Consider the following 20,015-nt stretch of genomic DNA (forward strand, 5'->3'; position numbering starts at 1 on the left):
TTTTCTGCTCATCTGGACCTCCCCTATCTCATGTGTGCTCACTCTCCAGCCTGATCCTCGCCCCTCCATTACGACCACAAGCTGCTCCCTTGACCCTAAGTGCAAGAATCAGGATTATCTTCCAAGACTATCTAAAAGGGAGGAGGGGAAAGGCAATATCTGGGCAATTTTCCTAGGGCTTTTTGCATTTTCCCCTTTAGAATATATCTTGTGTCCTGTGATGGTGTGGATGCACCCTCTCCCTGTCACCAGCCCTCCCCTTTGGAGAAGCAGACACCAGCCCAGCCACCTGGGAAGGCTCCTGCAGTGCAACCATGAGACCTACAGGAGTCTCTCCACAAAGGCCAGTGGGGTTGCCCAGCCCAGGCCCCACATTTTAAGGCAATCTAGAATCTGTAAGAAGGGGAGCTGCACTTTTTCCAAGGAGGTTCATGTGTATCCCAAGTCAGTTAGTTTGTTAAAATCTGATATTGTAATGGAGGCCATGAATGTTTGCGCTAAATGGAAAATGAAAGGGGACTAACCCACATTTAATGAAACAAAACACAAGTGAGTCAGTCTTTAAATCTTTCACCAGATAATTTCTCTCTCATAATGTGCTCTTTCTATCCACTAATTTGACAGTGTGTTCTTTTAAATGTAGGTATCTGATCGATGTCCCTGGGTAAATTCATCTGGCTGATGAAACAAAACAGCAATATCTAACGACAACGTCTGGCACAGGTACAAACACAATCGGTCTCTCCCATTTATCTTGAGATTGCATGCAAAGTACTCTGAAATAAAAACACACTACGTCTCTTCTATTTTTTGATGTTGAAAGATTTAAAAAGTGTAATCCACATTAAGCTTCTACATTTCACCAGCCAAGACTGACTGAAAAGTGTGTACTTTTAGACTGTAACTGCACTATTTGTTGTTGCTGCTAACTTTCTGCAACTGTGGGGGGATTTGTGCTTTTTTTTTACTCTTCCTTATGGAATTCCTGAAAGTGCTTTGCCAAATCATATGTAATGTCTAATTCATATAACTTTCCTTTTCTCCTGTTTCTTAAGTGAAGCCATGAAGTTAAAACTTGAAACGGGTTCTCATACATCCACCTTGTATGCTGAAGAATAAACCACAAAACAGAGATCTGAGCAAATTTAAAATTGTGCATTTGAGAAATGTTCGGGTCATTCTTAATGTTTCTAAATCAGACACAGTGTTTCTAGTATTTACAACTGGATCTATGTGCTTTTTTTAAAGAGCACTTAATGTTTAATGATACAAGTTTTAGGTATGTAGTCAACCACAAACAATTTAAATCTTTGAACCTTCTTCCCATTGGTTCCACCGGATGGATAAAACCAGCAGTTATCTCTATGTCTGGAAGAGCCCTGCTGGGCAAGAGTTTGAACTGTCTTCCTACAAAAAGCACCTCCAGAATACAGAATATGTGTTGATATTACCCCGTTATTCTATTTTCAACACAGACTTCTAGTAGTTATTAAGGCATGTTGTTTAATCTCTAATCCCTACTATCCAACAAGCCACACCATCGACCTCTAGTCTGTCTGCCATGGTCCTTTTTCCTACTGCCCAGCCGAGAGGAAAAAATTCTGGTGAACTTCATATACCTTTAGGATCAGCTGCGAGCAGGGGAGAGGTAAACATATCCATACGTTTGTTTTTCGGTTTACATCAGCAGAGGCTCTGATGCTATTAAGGAGTGTCTAACCTACGCTGAACAGAGTTTTTTCTTGCTCTGGTATATCAGACAGAACAAGATCGCAGTCCCGTGTAAATGTGCTAAAAAATGCAGGAACACTGAATTGGACACATGTTCCATTTTCTTCATGTGCTGAATCACCCTTGTCAGGAGCTTCTTTAAAGAGCTAATAGGGCAATCTGTCATTCACAGAAAGGAGCACGTGGAGTGTAAAATGCTGTTACTGGAATTTATCAAGAGCAGCTTCCATAACCTGCTACACTGTAAAAATGTTCACATTTTAGCATGCCAACAGAGCTTCGGTATTGATACCTTCAACAAATGGGAAGCACATGGCATATTAAGCTTCTCTCCTCTCAGGCCCATGGTTCAGTTTTAGAGCATACGTATGAAGAGAAAATCCAGGCACCAACTGCCCAGGTTACAGAGGCAAGGCCTTTTCTCGTGTGACTGAAGTGGGGACTCACATAAAGCAAATGGACTTGGCAGCTTTCCCTTGCTCCCTTTTCTTTCTGAGGTTGAACAGCTGTCAGAAGATACAAAGAAAGTAATGTGATCAGTCAATGACCATCCATCCATGAAAAATACACAGTGCTGGAGTAAGGCAAGGAAAGGGCGATTTCATGGGCAAGGTTGTTCAGCCTTTTTCAAATAAGACACCAATTCAAGTAATCTTGTTGCGTCTCTAAACTAGAGACAGATAAGGAGAGCACCAACAGCATCCTGAACAGCCACATTGTTGGAATTAGCCTGCCCTTGAACTCCAGAGTTTAGAACTGGATTTCACCTCCTGCAGCTTTGCTTGGTTGTGACCCTAGTGTCTCAATTCAGACCAATCTATATTTTGACATGTCCAACAGGGTGACTATTCTTAGTATGAACTTCATATCTAAATTTGGCCCATTTCTGCAAGGAACTCAAACACAGACAGAAAGGAATAGAGAAAACCAGCTCCCGCTGGCTCTCATGGGGTGTGGTGATGGTTCTCCCATTTGTTGGGGCATATTATTTCTGCAGGAAAAAAAGGAACTCACCTTTCTCTTGTAGGGGAACATGAATGCTTAGTAATTTGCATTTGAGAGGCAATCACTCCTCCCTCCTGTATATGCTGCCATAGGTTTAAACTGACAAGAATATACTGAATTATTATCTCCACTAAGTAGACACTAGATTAATGTACTGCATGTCAGTGGGGAGCACTGAGAGAAGTGCAAAAACCTCCTATGTTATATATCCACTTTTGTGAAAACGGGTATTGCAACATGTATTATTTCCTGCTGACTTTCCTTTTTCTTCACCGGCTTGCTTCACTCAAGTTGGTTTTACACCAATTGTATAAAATCACCTGAGTCATCAGTAAAGGTATTACAGAAAATCTGAACACTACTTACTCTCCTTTCTACCAATTTTTTCAAAAACCAGGTGTCAATGAAAGAATTTAACTTACACATCCCTAAGGAGCGTATTCCGTTTGCTGGCTTCAAATGCTCAGTAGTTCCTCCATAGCAGGGTGTGCTTGTCAACTCTACTGCACATTTCATCATTTGCCAAAGAAATAGATCTGATGCAGCAATATTCAGAACTCTTTGTTTCAGCAAAATTCCCACTGATTTAATGAGAAAATGTGAAGAAAGTTCAGGCCATATTTATAAACAGATGTGTGGATGTGTGCATGCATACATATATGTAAATACATACATGCACAACACACACAGGCACAGGCACACAGAAAGAAATCTTTCCTGTTCTTCACTGGCTAATAAGTTATCAACTTAAATGGAAGTTTTGTAAGGAATGAAGTTTTGAATTCTTGCAAGTATTTACCCTGGGTTTCAGCTCTGAGTTTTTGTCTGATTTTGACTTCCTGTAGCACCCTGATTTTAAAACAGCCCCTCCTGATTTACTAAGGACACAGGGTGTATCAAGCTCAACAAGACACGAGTCTCCTCATATATAAGGTATTTTCTCATTTAAAAAAGAAAACTCAGATCTACATTAGCACTCTTTCCCATTTCTGTTATGAATCTAAGTTGTCAAAGTGGTCAAATCCAGTACTGCACAATTTCTACCATTGCAAATCGGACAGTCTTACACAAAAAGTTCCACCCAACAATCATACTATTCATTATTCTTGATAAATTGCATGGGTTTATTGTAGGGTTCATCATTAAAAGATAGGATTACTCAAGTGCTGACTTCTAATGAGAGTATGGAGGGCAAGGGTTGGCCCTTGGAAGTAAGGTCATGTGGTTTTTTGGGTTTGTTGTACATGAAATAGGAAGGTTCTGCTGATTGTTATAGAAATCTACTTTCTCCTCCCTTTTGTACACTAATGAAAAGATTTTAGAAGGTAATATTGAGAGTTCTGTACCTAATACAGATTTCATAAAACTATAACTTCTTGGCACTCTAGTTAGACATATTTAACTTATGTGTGCTTAATCTGTACTTTTACAGGATTTCTCTCTCCAAGAGTTCTGCTAGCTATAGATTACTTCCACACAGAAACATACACATCTGGGTGTTAGCATCTGTGCAAGTTTTGATTGGTTGCATATTTGCCTATGAATTTTCAGATGTGGGCAAAAAAATATCCTGTTTCTTGAGGACTATATAAGGAAATAGTTCAAGTCTTGACATGACATCATATTATTCAGCAGCAGATTATCAGCCTGCATCACCACATAGTACGCAGTAACTAGTTGTTTATTTAACATGTGGCAGGAAAAGTGCCTGCTTCATCAAACTTTACATATAATGATCATTTAAGTTTTGTTGCTTTTATAATGCCTTGGAAAAGTTCCCTTTATGCTCAAAATGATTGAGCGAGGATCACATTATGGGTCTCCAGAGATCAAATAAGACTTCTCAAAAGAATGATGTACATCTGCTTTAGTGTTGAAGGTTACATAATATCGACCATATCTCAACACCTTTGGAGTCTTGAAAGACTAGCCAAAGGAAATATACACCAGGAACACAATCTTGCTCTTCTTTGCTGCTTTTATAGAGTATTCTAGGAGACATAACCAGAGAGATAAATATTCATCTTCTTGTCCCCAAGGAATAGAATCAATCTAAAAGAGCCATAATTAATCTTAACGTGACTTGTCTTCCTAAAATGCCTGCCTAATATTAAAGACAAAAGGGTTTTGCATTGTTCAGGAACAGTTCCTCCTTGTGAAAGTACTAGTCCCATAATACTGCCAAGATCTGTGCCATCCTGGCATGGTCTGCCACTCTGTGTGCCAGACACCTAACTAGAAGGTGCCTGAGGGAAGTTCATCAACACCATTGAAAGATTTCAAACTTTTACTTTCATAAGCCTTTTCTGTTTCTTATTTCCTGCCAAATCCTCTTGTCACCCTACTCTTTCAAGCTTCTTCAGAGCCCCAGTCCAGAACTCACAGACCTGCTGGGATTCTCTCCATCAACTTCTGTTGGGTTTTTCCCCTACTACACAGCAAGGCTAAGGAACCAGCAAAAGTCTTTCCTACTCTCTAGACACATGCTATAAAGCTAAATAGATTGCATAATTAATGATGGTAAATACAAAGTATCTTTGAAAGGTTGGGAAGGGTGTCCATAGATGTTGTCAAAAATCTTCAGAGGTGCATCACCCATCAACGTAAAGATTTTTGTCATGTGAGGTCAAAACAGTCAGCCCAATGAATCACTAATGTCAGGCAAATGACGAGCCCTTTAATTATCTGAATGTAGTCAATGTGCTTTAGTGCACACTTCTACCATGGAGTTGGCCACAGCTCATTAATCCAAGAGGAATTTTCTGAACCTTCTTCAGTTGGAGGAAAAAAATACAGCTATTGCCTTTGAACATGAGTGTGTGAAAATAAAAAGAGCTCCTGACTCCTTATTCCCTGTCTGTCTGTGGCCTCAGGCCACAGAGGATTCTGAGGTGACTACAGGCACTCTCTGTCTCCTTGAAGTCTCCCTAGCTGAACCCTTCCTCCATGACGTAGCATCCTCATACATTCTGTAGCTGAGGAGAAAAGAGGTGTCTTGTCTATGAAATTCATCCTCTCACATCCCTCCAGGAGTCTCTCACCTAGCTAAAGACTTCATCTTACTGAAGATCAGAGGTTACTGCAGTCAACCTGGGCTAGCCTCCAGCAACCCCAGGATAATCTGCGATATCTGCAGCCTCCTCTTGGATGTTGCTGGGACCGTGTTTGGTTCTTCCGTTTCGCAGGTTTTGTTCATTCTTTTTACACTGATCCTTTAAACTACTGGCCCCATCTCTGTGCTCTGTATTCAAATGCCTCAAAGAACAGTCTGATGGATCAAGAGAACCATTTTCAGGCAAGGATCAAGAGAACCACCTTCAGGCATGGATCAAGAGAACCATCTTCAGGCACAGCCCTCTCCTTCCTGAATTCATACCACACACTCACCTCTGACAGCCACAAGTCTGGCATCCAGTTTGGCACTGAGTACTTTTCCTTCCCTTACGTGCATTCAACATGCTCATTACACTACAGCTTCCACATCATAACTCATGTAACTCACCCAATTATACCACTCTACTTTCTTCTCTTCTTGGAAGCTGAAGCTCACTTCTTTATGAGGACTGTAAGGCCCAGTTCCCAGACTCCTTCAACGCATGCCAAATGCTGCTGCCAACCGCCTTCCACTTGAAAATAAACATGAACATAACACCCTCACCCACAACTGCATTTGTTTCAGAATGTTGCTCCAAAAAAAAAGAAAAAAAAAATCCTTTTGTTCTGTAAAATTCTTCCTGAGCTTTGTCCAGTTTATCTCATGCCCTATTCCATTCTCCCACCACCTCTCTTATATGACTGAAGTGAAGAAGACCTCATAATTAAGGAAATGTTTATCAGGTTTTATTACACCGATGGGGTTATCCTGCCGTTTAAGAAAGGGTTTCGATTTTTAAAAATTGCAATCTGTTTTTCCATGAAGTAAAATTGAACCAATGTTAATTAAAACAGCTAGACATATATAATATACATAAATATGTAATACACATAAATACATATGCACACACAAGTGTGTGTGTGTGTGTGCGCGCATGTACACAGACTTTAACAAGTAATTTCCTGATTTTTTTCTGGCTGTAGCAGATAGCAGGTAGCAGATACAGAAAAATTGACAGATAGTTAGACAAGAATCCCATGCCTTGCAGCTCACTAAGTGAAATCTTCAGCCCTGTGTTTAGTGTCTGGGCTTCCTCTGCAGCTTATGGAGAGAATAAAACAATGAAAAATTACTTAAGCACTGATCAAACTCTGTTAGAAGAATAAAGTACTGAGTCTTAAGATGGTGGGATGTTAAGGCCCGTCGTGCAAACATGTTTGAACTATGTCCCTAGTGATAAGTAAAACAGGGCTGGGAACCCTTCCCCAGCCCTGAGGCAAAGTGGCACTTGTCACGAGGTCTTTAGGTCCCCAGTGGTGCCTCTGTCGTTCAAAAAATTATTATTTCCTGTGGGGTTTTAGTTCTGAGTATCAGAGATAATATAAGGGATGCACTGTAAATTGTTCAAATTATATTTTCGTTGCATAAAGCCAAAGGAGGGTGTGGACTGAGAAAGTGGAAGGGTTCCTGGGACTGCAAAAACTTCTGGGACAGTGTTGGAGGACTGGAATAGTGCAGGATGGAGCAAGCCAAACCAGGTGCCAGCTAGTGCAGGCTGCACCTTGGGAGTGATCCCTAGTGTGTATGGCACCCCCAGGCACTGTCTTAGAGAGCCCACAGCCAAAGCTGTGCCTGGGAGCATGCTGGCAGCCACACAGGGTGCTTGGGCTCATGCCCCCTCCTTGTGCTATGCAGCAGCATTGTTTGCTGCTATTAGCATCTATTTCCAGTGGAGATATGTGCCTCATGCACCTTACCAACACACACATGCCTAGGCTGTTGGAGGGAATAGGATGTGAGCATGGTACCTCAGCAGCAGATTGCTTCTTAACCAGTAAGGTGTGCAGCCTTAGTCTTGCCTGCTGAAGTGGCTTAACTGACTGAAACCAATTCAGTGCTCACTGGACTGTCCTTTTCTTCATCTTAAATAAGCAACAAAGTCAGTTTTACTCGAGTCATACAGTCCTTGTTTATAAGGAGGATAAAACTGATGACAAAACAAAACAAAACAAAAAAAAAGCTGGAATGAAATAGGATACCAGGTCTGTTTAAATTACATGGAAGTTTTTTCTGCAAAGCAAAAAGTCCACAGTGTATTTGACCTGATTCAAGAACCCAGGAAATAAAGGGGAGAAGACATCAAAGGACAGAGACAGAATTAACCCAGGAAAAAGGAGGCTGAAACAATCCACAGAGGAAAATACAGAACGTTGTCACAAGTTCAGAGGTAGCAAATTTTCCACTGGAAAGTCAATCAGCTTTAAACTGATGTTAAATGATCTAAACTGTCTAGCTTTCCACAAAGCTCTTCCTGTAGTTTTGACCTGTACACAAAGCTTCTGAGACAAGACACAACAAGCAAAACTAAATTGCACTTCCACATTTCTGCAAATAAAACAACTTAGTTATTACAAAAATTATTGGGAGTTAAACTGAATGCATTCTGAAATGTTACGAAGTTTCCCTTACAACTAATAATTGTTTCAGTTTTAATTGATACTGTCTTGTTTTTATTTATTCCCAACAGCAAATTATAGCAATTGTTTAAAAAGGGAAAAAAAAATCCCAAACCAGAATGTATTCCAGTTAAATCAGCCGGTGTTGTTTGACACCAATATCTCTGTGTGTATTACTAGCTAACACTGCATTACATTTCAGCTTGCCTCAGTCTTGCAGAATTTAAACTATGGATGTGTTTATGGGCATACTACACTCCATAGACCATGGAAGAACTTACGCAAGCCTTTCTATAGCAAAGGGGGAAGAAAAAAAAAAAAAAGAATCTACATGCCCGTAAATAGTGCTCGTTCCCTGGGTTTTGACAGGGATACCTGTGTCGCGGGCCCACCGTAACACAGGAGCTTTAGTTGTTTTAGGGACTGCTCTTCTTTCTCTTGCCATGGGATGGATACAGAAGAGGGTGGGACCCCCCAAAACCCTCTTCTGCCATTATGCACCGGGAACGGGGCATCGGGGCCGCTCGCTTGCAGGTAGGGCACGGTGGGATGGCTTGTCATGTGGGTGACCTACGCGACCCACCTTTGACAGCACCGGGGCAGGCTCCACCAGGCTGAATCTGCCTGGAAGACTGAAGGATGTTAAGGACGAAGCCTTGTTCTCTCTCAGCAGCGATCGCAGCTGAGTATTAGAGCCCTCTAGTGAGATTTCTGGGAGCGGATCCCCGCCTCCGGCCCCGCGGGGCCGGCCCCAGCCCCAGCCCAGCCCGCGGCCCGGGGAGCCGGGCCCAAACCCCCTCGGGCGCTGCGGGGGCGGCGGGACCCTGCCCCGCTGCGCAACCGGCCCCACGGCCCCGCGGGAGCGCCCCGGGGGCCACCTGCGGCCCTGGGCGGCCGCCGAAGCGCCGCCGGTGCCCCCGCCCTGCGACACCCCGGGACACAAGGGGGCTGTGGTGTCCCCCCCCGGGCGGGTATCGCGTACCCACGGAGCGACAAGACCACGGCCGAGAGCCCGAAGCGGCCAGCTGCCTGCGGGGGAGGGGGAGCAGGAGGGAGGAGGGGGCAGCCTGTTCCTAAGAACACTCCCCGGCGCGACTCCCGTGAGCCGGGGATGGAGATGGTGACACAAATGCCTTGAGTCGGTAGGAGCAGTGAACAACCCTCGTGCTTTCCTCATCATCTTGGAATAATCAGCGGAATTAACTGAGGTCGAGGAAACAGGCTCTTGGGTTAGTTGTGGGAGGCTGTGAGAATAGGGGGCAGCCATTAAAAGAAACCTGATCGCTATTCATCAACTCGGAAAAGGGGAAAGGGGGGGGGGGGGGGGCGGGGGGGGGAAGACCTTCGTGGCTCGAGCTCATACCAACCTGGTCTATCTCTGATCAAGAAGATCCCTGGAAATAAGAAGTTTACAAATATTGTCAAATTGATGCTTGTAGTGTGATTTAAGTTGTCAATCCCGCAGAAGCCCACCAGAAGTTTAGATTCAATGCCCTGCATTTTTGGCTGCTTGTTGCCAATCCCCTAAGGCAGAAAGCGCTCTCCTTATTTTAACCATATGTGCCTTTTGTTGTTGTTGTTGTCTTGTCTGTAAGCTGTACGCTGGCTGCTGAGAGAGTCCTCTTGTGCCGCGGAGCATCTGAGGCCGTCCCCGCAGCCGGGAGCGGCGCGGGAGCTGGGTGGGCACCGGCCCGGGGCCCCCTCGCCCCCCGGGGGCCACCTCCGGCCGGCGGTGCCGTCCGCGGGATCAGGGCCTGGCTGTGGGCCGAGGGGGGGGGCACCCCAAATAAATATCGATGCTGGGGGTGACGGCCGGGAGGGTGCTGATAGTAGAAGCGAGTGGAAATTCTCAGCCCCGCGCCCGAGATTGAGAAGGGATAATATAAAAGTAATCAGGCCCGGGCGCATGAGCCGGCGGGGGGGCTATCGGGTTTCGTGGGGAGTGCGGGAGGTCGCAGCGCCTGGAGCTGGGGACACAGTGCCGCCCCCGGGGTCCCGTTTCACCGGGGGGCGGCAGGAAGGCGGGGGGGCGGAAGGATTCACCGGGGCCAGCTCCGTTACGTCGCATCAGGCCCGAATCTCCTAATGGACACATCTCCTTCGAAAATGTTATTGGAGCATCTCGGGTCCGGGCGGCCGGGAAGTGGCTGGGGGTGGCGGGGACCGGCGAAGCTGCGTGCACGGGGAGCGGAGCCGCTGCTTGGGGGGAGCGGGGGCTCCTCTCCCGCCGCCGCCACCCCCTGCCCCCGGCCCACAGCACCCTGCTCCCCCGCCCCGCAGCCCAACAACGTTTTCTTTCAAGCGGAGTTTGTTAGCATAATCGAGTTATCCGCTACATATCTGAAATCCTTGGCCGGTCCCCTTGAGGAACAGCGCATTGCGCGCAGCAAAAGCTTTGAATTATTCCTTTCGCCCCAAATCACGGAACAACAAGCTATTGTTGTTTGCCTTCGTTTAGTTACGCGCAGTCACCCTCCGTCGTGTTTTCTTTTTCAGCTGGGGCAGGATCTTAGTGCCATCTGCGATGGGATAGACCCGGGTTTTAAACAAAACTCAAAAACAAATAAAAACATGAATAAATAACGGGAGGGTGGGGGCAACAGTCCTCGGTCCTGGGTTGCAAACTCCCGCCGTGAATCCCGGGCAAGCTTCAGCCGCCCGAAGGGGTCGGGTGCCGCCAGGAAGAAACGTGTGAGCCCTGGGTGCCCCGGGGAACTCACTGAGAAGCACCCTACGCCCCCCCGGCTTCGAGGGTGGGGGGCAGGCAGGCCCGGGATCCTGGCAAAGGTCGCTAGGATTCATTAAAGCAAGCTAGCGGGAGTAGCAGGTTAATTGCGGCAGGCTTTCGGCCGCGTTAAAGCCCACCGATTTCAAGTGGAAAGCACGCTGCACGCCCGCCGAAAGGAAAGCAAAAGAATCAAAAGGGAAAGAAAGAAAGAAAGAAAGAAAGAAAGGAAAACTTGGAGTTGTTTGTCGTTTGCTCGCTCTCACTGCAGCCCGGTGGCGGACATCTGCGGGGAAGATGTGTTTCTTTCTGGCACGTGAAGATTGCGGGGTTTATCATTTGCTCGCTACTGCCGGCAATAAGCGCGCCCCTCGGAGATACCCCCCTCTCGCTGCCCTTCCCATGCGAAGGGAGCGAAGGGAGGCGGGCAGCGACCCCTCTGCCCCCCGCCACGCCAGCGGAGGGTCTCTCCGAGCCCAGCGATCGGCGCTTGCGTCTCTGTAGAAGGGCTCAGGGGGTCTGCAGAGGCAGCGGCTATAGGGGCTTGCGGGAAGGTGCAGGGCAGGAGCACGGGTGAATCGGCTTCTGTCTTTAATGGGGACGGTGCAGCCCCGAAGGACATTTGCAGATGACTGCAGCGCTATCTTGGCACTCACTCGTGGACACAAATTAGATACGTGCAATGCTCCTAGGAAGCGACACCACCGCCTTCCCCCACCCCCGCCTCCTCCAGACAGTCTGTGCCTCGTTATTAAGAGGAGCATTATGATAAAAACGACTTTTTATTTCACTCGTATTTCGCAACGATTGTGTTGACGCTGAAGGTCTCGTACGCGGCTTTGTGCGCGGCGATGACAGCGCGGAGGGGTGAGGCTCTTCCCCGGTGGGCCCGCGGCAAAGGCACGGCCGGGGCCAGGGCCGGGGCCGGGGCCGGGGCCGGGATGAACCGCCGGCACCGCTGCCACCCCGGGCACAAGTTTCAGTCAGCCCAGATAAAACCCCTCGCCGCGGCTGAACGGGGACAGCCGGCAGCGGCCAGGCAAAATGTTCCCGGAGGAGTGGGGGCAAACGCCAGCGGGCGACTCGCCCCTCCTGCTCTGAAATATAATTGCGGCGAACGAGCAATTTTGCAAATATCAAAGACAAAAGGAGAAAAAAAAAATCAAAACTCCTCGCCCGATCGCCCGATTCCCTCGCAGGTCAGTATAATTTGACTCGCCCCTTGCCGTGGCTTTGTAGCCAGTATCTGATCTCTCTTCTAGCATGTACAGGAAGATTTTTTTCTCTCCTGAAAGTTAAAAGCAGTTATACAGAATTTGGATCCAGATGTCACTAATTTGCAATTGCTCTGGGACGCAAGCTGATATAGGGTGCTCGGGAAGGGGCTAGCCCTACCTCTGCCCAGCGCTCCGGGGAGCGAACCAGTTGTAGAGCTGCAGCCTGGCTACGGCAGCCTAAAGTGAAAGCGCCTACGGAGGGGCTGGCCTGTAGATTCTGTACTCACATTTGGGGGTGCTAAGAAGATACTTTCTCAGGTTTAAGTCCAGGCAACAGGTTTTGACATCTCCTTTCCGGCTAGGGCGAACAGCTGCTCCCGTTCAGATTCAACAGCTGTGGTTGTGAGATGGATGGAGAGGAAGCGGAGTCAGGTATATCCCTAATAAACGAGGGGAGACCGAGCGTGGCAGCGGGGACGCGGCGGGGGCGGGGGCGCAGCTCAGACCTCGCTACCGCTTTTCTCTTTTGCCATGGTCCCATCGCGAGAGGGAGCGGAACGGAGCTATATTCTCCTTCGCGAAAAGCACACGGTGTGTGCGCAGAGGTTGGGGGTGGGAGAGAGGATTTCTGCTTCTCTCACCGTTTCTGCTCAGAGTACCATTTGCAGTGGATCCGTTCTCCCGTCCCGGGACCGTTCGCTACATCTGCGGCTGAGAACTATCCAGGCGCCTAAGATGGCTGGGAAGCGCTGGTATCGGGATGCTTTCGTTTACGAACACGCACAGTTTGAATCCTGCAGAAGTCGGCCGGCATCGAGACACTTCGCGGCCGAGGGCTCATTTTGTCAAAGTAGGGAGGGAGGGAGGGTGGGAGAATCATGACAGGGGACTTCACGCACCCGTCACCAACATTCGCGAATTTGTTTTAAACGAATTTGGGCTGTGTCTCTCTTGCCCTGCTAAGGAAGCCTCTATTTTGCGTCCCCGGGGGATCCAGGGCGGGGGCCGCCCGCTTGCCACTGCTGCTGTGTGGCAGCACTCGCGGAAAGCCCGCACAGGTAAGAGGACACGGCGCCTCCACAGCGGAGCGCGCTCGGAAAATTCAGGCATAGACGGCGGATCCGTGCAGGCGTGCGGACATGTTGGGAGCTGGACGCCGGCTGATCCGCTGCCCCCAGCCTCCTCCTTCCCCTCCTGCCTCCCTCCCCCGCCTCATTTCGTCTGCCCGCAGCCCTGGCGCGGCTCCTCTCCGGGAGCCGCCGCCGCCCCGGCCTCGCTTGCCCCTGGGTCCGGCCGCTACGGCCACCCGGGCCGGCACGGAGGCTCCGTCCACGGGCCGCAGAGGGCCGGGCTACGCGGCGGGGAGCCGCAGCCTGGTCCCCTGTGGCTTCACTAAATCCCTGACGCGCCGGGGCGGCTAAAAAGGTACCGTGGCAGGAGCCCACAATTGCAGAGAGCTCTCCTGTCGGAGCTGCAAATGGAGTAGAAAGAGCTTTTGGGATTAATTACTATTTCTCCGCAAAAGGGGAACATTAAAGGCCATGGAAACTGCTCCAAGCTGGGGGCTGGGAGGCTCCTCCCGGGCGCCTTCACCTGGGCCAGCCCCGGCGGCCCCGTCCGCCGCGCAGCCCCTGCGCCGCCCCCGCGGAGCCACTGCGCCGCCTGCCACTCGCTTACCGCGCCCGCTTGTCCTACCCCGAATTTCCAGCTTGCACAACCCCCCTCGACTTTCGCTTTGTGTAGAGGGAAAGGGACGGGAAGGAATACCGGTCCCTGCCCCGCACAGTCAGTAAACTTAAAAGGCGGTGTGTAATGGGCGTGCGTGGGTGCTAAGGGTCCGCTTAACCACGCGAAGTGTCTCCGACTTTTACACGTGTTCCTCTCCTGGATGAGACACCCCGAGACGCTCCTGGAAATCAAGTAGAAATAAATACGCAGGTTCCAGTGATCATAAGTGCCAGCGCCTAGCGCACCGGAGCGCGGTGGGGGCACGGCCGGCAGCTAATGAAGAGGCAATCCTTCCCCGGTCCTGTATCATCATGATGCCTCCTCCTAGCTCCCGGGCAGGTACGATCAGCCTGTAATGGGATCCCAGGTCACGAACAGGGTCTCTATTGTACATAAGAGGCCCCTTCCCTATAAAACTCTCCGGCGGCTGTTACTGGGCGCTGGGGAGGGGGGTTAAACTAACGCGCTTAGAAGGAAACTTTCTGCAAGGGCCGGAGACGGGTTTTTCTCCCCACCGCAGCCGGGGACGGCAGAGACCGCGGTCCGGAGCGGCGGGGCCGGAATGTGGCTGCGGGGCCGGGACGGGGCGGCGGGGCCGGGACGCGACGGCGGGGCCGGGACGGGACGGGGCGGCGGGGCCGGGATGGGGCGACGGGACCCGGACGGGGCGGCGGCTCCGTCCCGCAGCGCCCTGCGGAGGAAGGCAGGGGCCCAGGCTCCGCGCTCCCCCTCTCCCCCATGGGCGCCTGCAGCGTCAATCACGGCGGAAATTTCTCCCTCGCTAGCTAATATCTCAGCTCGCAGGGCCGCCTCCGAGTGGATCTGAGCAATCTGTCAACCCAGCCGGGGAGCCACCTCAAAACAGATCGGGTTACCCCTGATTGACAGCGTCACCATGGCAAATAATTTGACTAAAACTATTGTCTTCTCCTGGCAGTCCCCGGGTCAGATAACCGGACCAATCACAGCGCGGATAATCACCTTTCATGCCAGCTTAGAATAATATTATTTGAAAAAAAAAAAAAAAAAAGGAGAGAGAGAGAGAGAGAGAGAAAGAAAGGGGGGAAAAACTCCGAGAGGGAGAGGAGCGAGGGAGCAGGGCTTTACCACTATATTATGTGGGATCTTGCGGCGGCGGGGGGTGGGGGGGAAGCAGGGAGATCCCAAACCGGCGGCCGAGGGGGGTGGGGGTGGGAGAGCCGCGGCCGCTGCGAGCGCTGCAGATAGGAGACAAAAGAGGCACGAAGTTACTCTCGCAACTTGGACTTACAAAAAGGAGGCGGCCGGGGGGAAAAGCCGCCCGCGCTCGGGCTCCCGAGACTTTTTTCTTCGCTCTTCGCCTTTTTTCCCCGGCTCCCGCGGCCGCCCCGGGGCCGGGCCCGCCGATGGCCGCGGCCCCCCGCGCCCGGCCGTGACGCCCGCCCGGGCCCCGCCGGGCGCCGCCGCCCCGGGGCCGGCCCCGCATGCCGGGCGCTGCCCGCCGCCCCGCGCCGCTCCCCTCTATGCGGCCGTAGGGTGCGCGGCGGGGCAGGGCTCACCATGTCGATGCTCCCGACTTTTGGCTTCACCCAAGAGCAAGTGGCCTGCGTCTGCGAGGTGCTCCAGCAAGGCGGCAACATCGAGCGGCTGGGGCGGTTCCTCTGGTCCCTCCCTGCCTGCGAGCACCTCCACAAGAACGAGAGCGTCCTGAAGGCCAAGGCGGTGGTGGCCTTCCACCGGGGCAACTTCCGCGAGCTCTACAAGATCCTGGAGAGCCACCAGTTCTCGGCGCACAACCACCCCAAGCTGCAGCAGCTCTGGCTGAAGGCGCACTACATCGAGGCGGAGAAGCTGCGGGGGCGACCCCTAGGGGCGGTGGGCAAGTACCGGGTGCGCCGCAAGTTCCCGCTGCCCCGCTCCATCTGGGACGGCGAGGAGACCAGCTACTGCTTCAAGGAGAAGAGCCGCAGCGTCCTTCGCGAGTGGTACGCCCACAACCCCTACCCGTCCCCCCGTGAGAAGCGGGAGCTGGCCGAGGCCACTGGCCTTACCACCACCCAGGTCAGCAACTGGTTCAAGAACCGCCGGCAGCGGGACCGCGCCGCCGAGGCCAAGGAAAGGTACGGCTCCCCCGGCTTCCCCCGGCGCCCCCGGCTCCCCTGGCGCCCCGGCCGCGCCTCTGGCCCCGCTCCGCCCCAGCCCCGGCGGCGGGGAGGCCCGCGGGACGGCGCGTCCGCAGGGGCCGCGCTGTCGGGGCGGGCGCGCCCCGGGAGGCAGAGCGGGCGCGGCGGCCCGTCCGTCCGTCCGTCCGTCCGCCAGAGGGACGCTGGGGCCCCTTCCTCGCAGAGACCCCGCTGCCCGCGCAGCCGGCGCGGCGGCCCCGGGGCAGCCCCTTCTGCCGAGCGCGCTTCCCACGGCCGGCGGCCAGTCCCGGCTGGGCAGCGCGGCCGCCTCCTTGCCCGCCGTAGGCCGGCGGGGCGCCCGGCCGGTGAGGGTCCGCGGCCCGGCGGCAGGGCCCGAGGGCGCGAGCTCCGCGCCCCGCACCGCCCGGAGAGTACCCTTGAGGGTTACCCGGCGCGGTGAGGGGCGGCCGGCGACGAGCGGGTCCGAGCGCCGTTAGCCAAACTGCCTGTCCCGTCGGCTCCTGGCGGGAGGCGGGAGACCTGGACAGGGAGCGACCGGGGCTGCCTCTTACCTCGCTCATCACATGGCAGTTCGTGTTCACTACCCAGCAAGGTGCTCACCAACGCACGTTAATGGGTGTATATTCTTAGACCGAACGTGATTCTGTAACAATGTTTGTCTCGTTAAATGGAGTGCAGGGACCATTAACTGCAGGGCAGAGGTTAGTGCCTGCATCCTCAGGTATTCGGGATGACTTTTCCGTCAGCAGTCCCTGTGCCTTAGGAAGACGGTTCGAAGAAGCAAAAAGCGTCCTCTAACTGCGCAGTGCCTCCTTGCTAGCTCGCTGGGTTTCCCAGTTCATACGGATCTGATAGTATGACCTGCGCGGTTAAGGGATTAGAAATCTCCCGTAGATCAGTGCCTCTGAGGAGACTTCTAGTTTTCATTTCTTCCCAATATGTTTTGGAAATGGCCAGCGCCGCAGCTGTGCAGCCCGGCAGGTTGGGGCTCCGCACAGATTTGCTCCATACATTTCCCAAAATGGTGCTAGCGCTTTAATTTTCCTTCAAATCCTCACAAGTATTGGTTTTACGAGATGTTAGAGATCCTTTTTATTGCTGATAGCAGGGACTCACCTTCAAATATCCAAAGGAAATGAAGGTTACACTTATTCCATTCTTTTTCTTTTTTTTTTTCCCCTCCCGGAGAATCAAATTTTAAAGGTCTCCAGAGACAAATAAGATTTTTGACATTGAAAAATACACTCAACCTAATATTACACTCCAGGCATTGGAAAACAGACCGTTCATGGGATTGTCATTCACTCAAGCAAACTTGTTCAAACAGAGCTTTCTTGTCTAATTTTAATTTTTTGGCACCAAGTGTCTCCAGCCACATCCTGCAGCCCTTATTGAGGAAAAACCGTGAGCGCAATGGCTTCACTTCTCTCGGTCAAATCCTGCAGGATAGGGCCCCTCTGCCAGATAGTGTGTTTCAAAGCTTCCACAGCAGCTTTTAAATAGACTTGCAATGCCTTCAGTATTTCAGGCAGGGCTGAGTCTAAAGTATTTCTGCGGGAGCTATGTCTAAAAGTCGAGTTAGCCTTGACTGGGCGGCCGTCCCCACCCCATCTTGCCCCTTTAATTTAAAAAAAAAAAAAAAAAATGTGTCTATCTATCTATATATTTGCAAGGGCTTGGCCAGCCTCCAGCGATTTCCCGGTGTTTACCTGGTGATTAATTTTGAAATGATGCCCTGCCTTCCCGAGCCGGCCGCCGCTGCCGGTAGGCGCACCGGCGGTGCGGGCTCCCCCCGCCGCGGGGCCGAGCCAGAACCCACCCGGGCTGCGCCCTCCGCCTCCCGCGGAGGGACGGGGTGATAGCAGCGGGCGTGAGGCGCATTTCCCGACAAGGCCGGGGAAATACGCCAGTTAACTCTGCTTGCTTGCCTTACAGTCCATATTGGGCTATGTTCTGAGCTTTAAGCTCAGGCGAGGGGAAAAAAAACCCATCCGGTGCCTTAAGCAAAGCCCGTCCCGCCTGACGCGAGGCTGGGAGGCTGACTGCGGCACAGCGCGGTCCTGCCGGGCTGCGGCCTTCCCAGGAGAAATTGCGGCCGGACTTCTCTTCAGCTCCGGGAGCAGTTTTAAAGTTTAAAAGTTGTTTGTTGGTTGTTTTTTTTTTTTAATGTCTTCCTCCCTCCCTTCCTTTCCTTCCCCCTCCCTCCCCACGCTGTGCAAACGCTTTGGACGCAGAAAATGACGTTTTGGCAAATTGACACTTTCCTCTGGGCTAGTGGGAGACTGTTTACAAGCTCGGCAGACCTTAGACCTTTGTGCCAGATGAAGAGGCCTTGGAGGTTTGCAGACTTTGTAAACCCACTGTTCCTGCACTCCCCCCCCGCCCGCCGCCCCGGGAGCCGGCTCCCCCGCCGCCCGCCGCCCCCGCTCCCGCGCTGCGCGCCCCGGAGCGGCGGCCACACGGTGATTTCCCTCCCTCTTTTGTGTTTCCTATAGGGAAAACAACGAGAATTCCAACTCCAACAGCCACAACCCGCTCTCGGCGTCAATGAACGGGAATAAGACAGTTTTGGGGAGCTCAGAGGACGAGAAGACGCCGTCAGGGACCCCGGATCACACCTCCTCCAGCCCCGCGCTGCTGCTCAGCTCCAACCCCGGGCTGCAGCCCCTGCACGGGCTGGGCCACCCCCAGGGCCCCAGCGCCATCCCCGTGCCCAGCGCCGACCCCATGCACCACCACAGCTTGCAGGACTCCATCCTTAACCCCATGTCGTCTAACCTGGTCGATCTGGGCTCTTAAAACCATGTACACGCTCCCTCCTTCGCACCAGCCCTCCTTTACTCTATTTTTTCCTTTTTTTTTTTTTTCTTTCCCCCCTTAATCTTACCAGAGACTCTGAAAGTGATGACAGACTCCTTAGTGGATGTGTTGTGCCCTTTGGCAAGCAGGCTGGCTGCAGGTTTGGATGATGTCGGACTCGGCTGTGGGCAGTGATGTTGTGAAAAGCCTTAAGGGTTGCTTAAAGGTGGTCTCAGGCATGTGAGGGCTGTTGGGCAGGAGCTGTGGTTTTCACACGGCAGGCTGTAAGGTGGTTCGGTGTAGCAGCTCTTTTCAGCCTGAACTTCACGAATCTCTCGGTGGTGTCATTCGATCGGGCCGGTCTGTGTGGGAAGAGGCACATTGTAATCTTTTTTTTGTCGGGGGGTGGGAGGAAAGGGGAGCGCAAGGCTGTTGCCATGCCTTTTTGAAAGTTACACATCGCTCCCGTTATTCTATTGTAGTTATGTATCCGTGGCAGGTGTACGATGTACAATTTCAACTAAGAATACAAAAGTTGTAGTCAAGTTATAGCAGCAACACGCGCTCTAGGCAGACTCTGTAACCTTCTTGTAGCTGATGCTATGCAGAGAGACGGCTTCTTCGGCCTTGTCCATGTTGGTGCTTTCGCCATTTGCTGGGTGGGAAAGGAAGTGATGGCCCGGCTCAGGCCCCAGAGGGAAACAGGGGTAGATTCTCCCCTCGGTGTGCAACGAGGGCAGGAGCGGGCTTTAAAAAAAAAAAAAAAAAAAAAAAAAGGAATTGCTGCTCAAATTTAGACCTAAACGACAGTATCAACCGCAAGTCACTCACCTTAGTTTTTGTTTATTGTTTATATTATGTGAATACATTCTTTGGAAAATATTTCTGCTTTTATTTTATAATAAAATTTAGAAATCTAACTCGGCGTGCGGTTGCTTCACTCGCCTGCGGGGTGTTTTCGGCGCTCAGAGCGGAGCGGGCGGCCCGGTGGGCTGACGGTGCTCGGCCGGGGAAGGCGGCGGACACCCGGGCGGTATCGGGACCCCCGGGGCTGCCCCCCGCACCCTGTCCCTTTTGGGGGGTCCCGCCGAGCAACGCCCGGGCACGTCGGGGCCGTTCCGTTCCGGCCCGGCCCGG

General features: G+C 51.7%; 1 protein-coding gene across 1 annotated transcript; it reads left to right on the forward strand.

Moving 5' to 3' along the window:
• The first annotated feature begins 15,187 nt into the window (after positions 1-15,187).
• SIX2 (SIX homeobox 2) lies at positions 15,188-19,795 on the forward strand. Its single transcript, XM_040612388.1, has 2 exons — positions 15,188-16,055; positions 18,575-19,795. The coding sequence occupies exons 1-2, from the start codon at positions 15,496-15,498 to the stop codon at positions 18,876-18,878; spliced, it is 864 nt and encodes a 287-aa protein (XP_040468322.1). The 5' UTR covers positions 15,188-15,495; the 3' UTR covers positions 18,879-19,795.
• The last annotated feature ends 220 nt before the right edge of the window (positions 19,796-20,015 follow it).

The sequence above is a fragment of the Falco naumanni genome, chromosome 12 (assembly GCF_017639655.2).
Source record: "Falco naumanni isolate bFalNau1 chromosome 12, bFalNau1.pat, whole genome shotgun sequence".
In the NCBI taxonomy this organism is placed as follows: Eukaryota; Metazoa; Chordata; class Aves; order Falconiformes; family Falconidae; genus Falco; species Falco naumanni.

Coding starts and splice junctions, on each gene's coding strand:
- SIX2 (XM_040612388.1), top strand. CDS start 15,496: ATGTCGATGCTCCCGACTTTTGGCTTCACCCAAGAGCAAGTGGCCTGC. Junction 16,056..18,574: donor GCCGCCGAGGCCAAGGAAAG/GTACGGCTCCCC, acceptor TGTTTCCTATAG/GGAAAACAACGAGAATTCCA.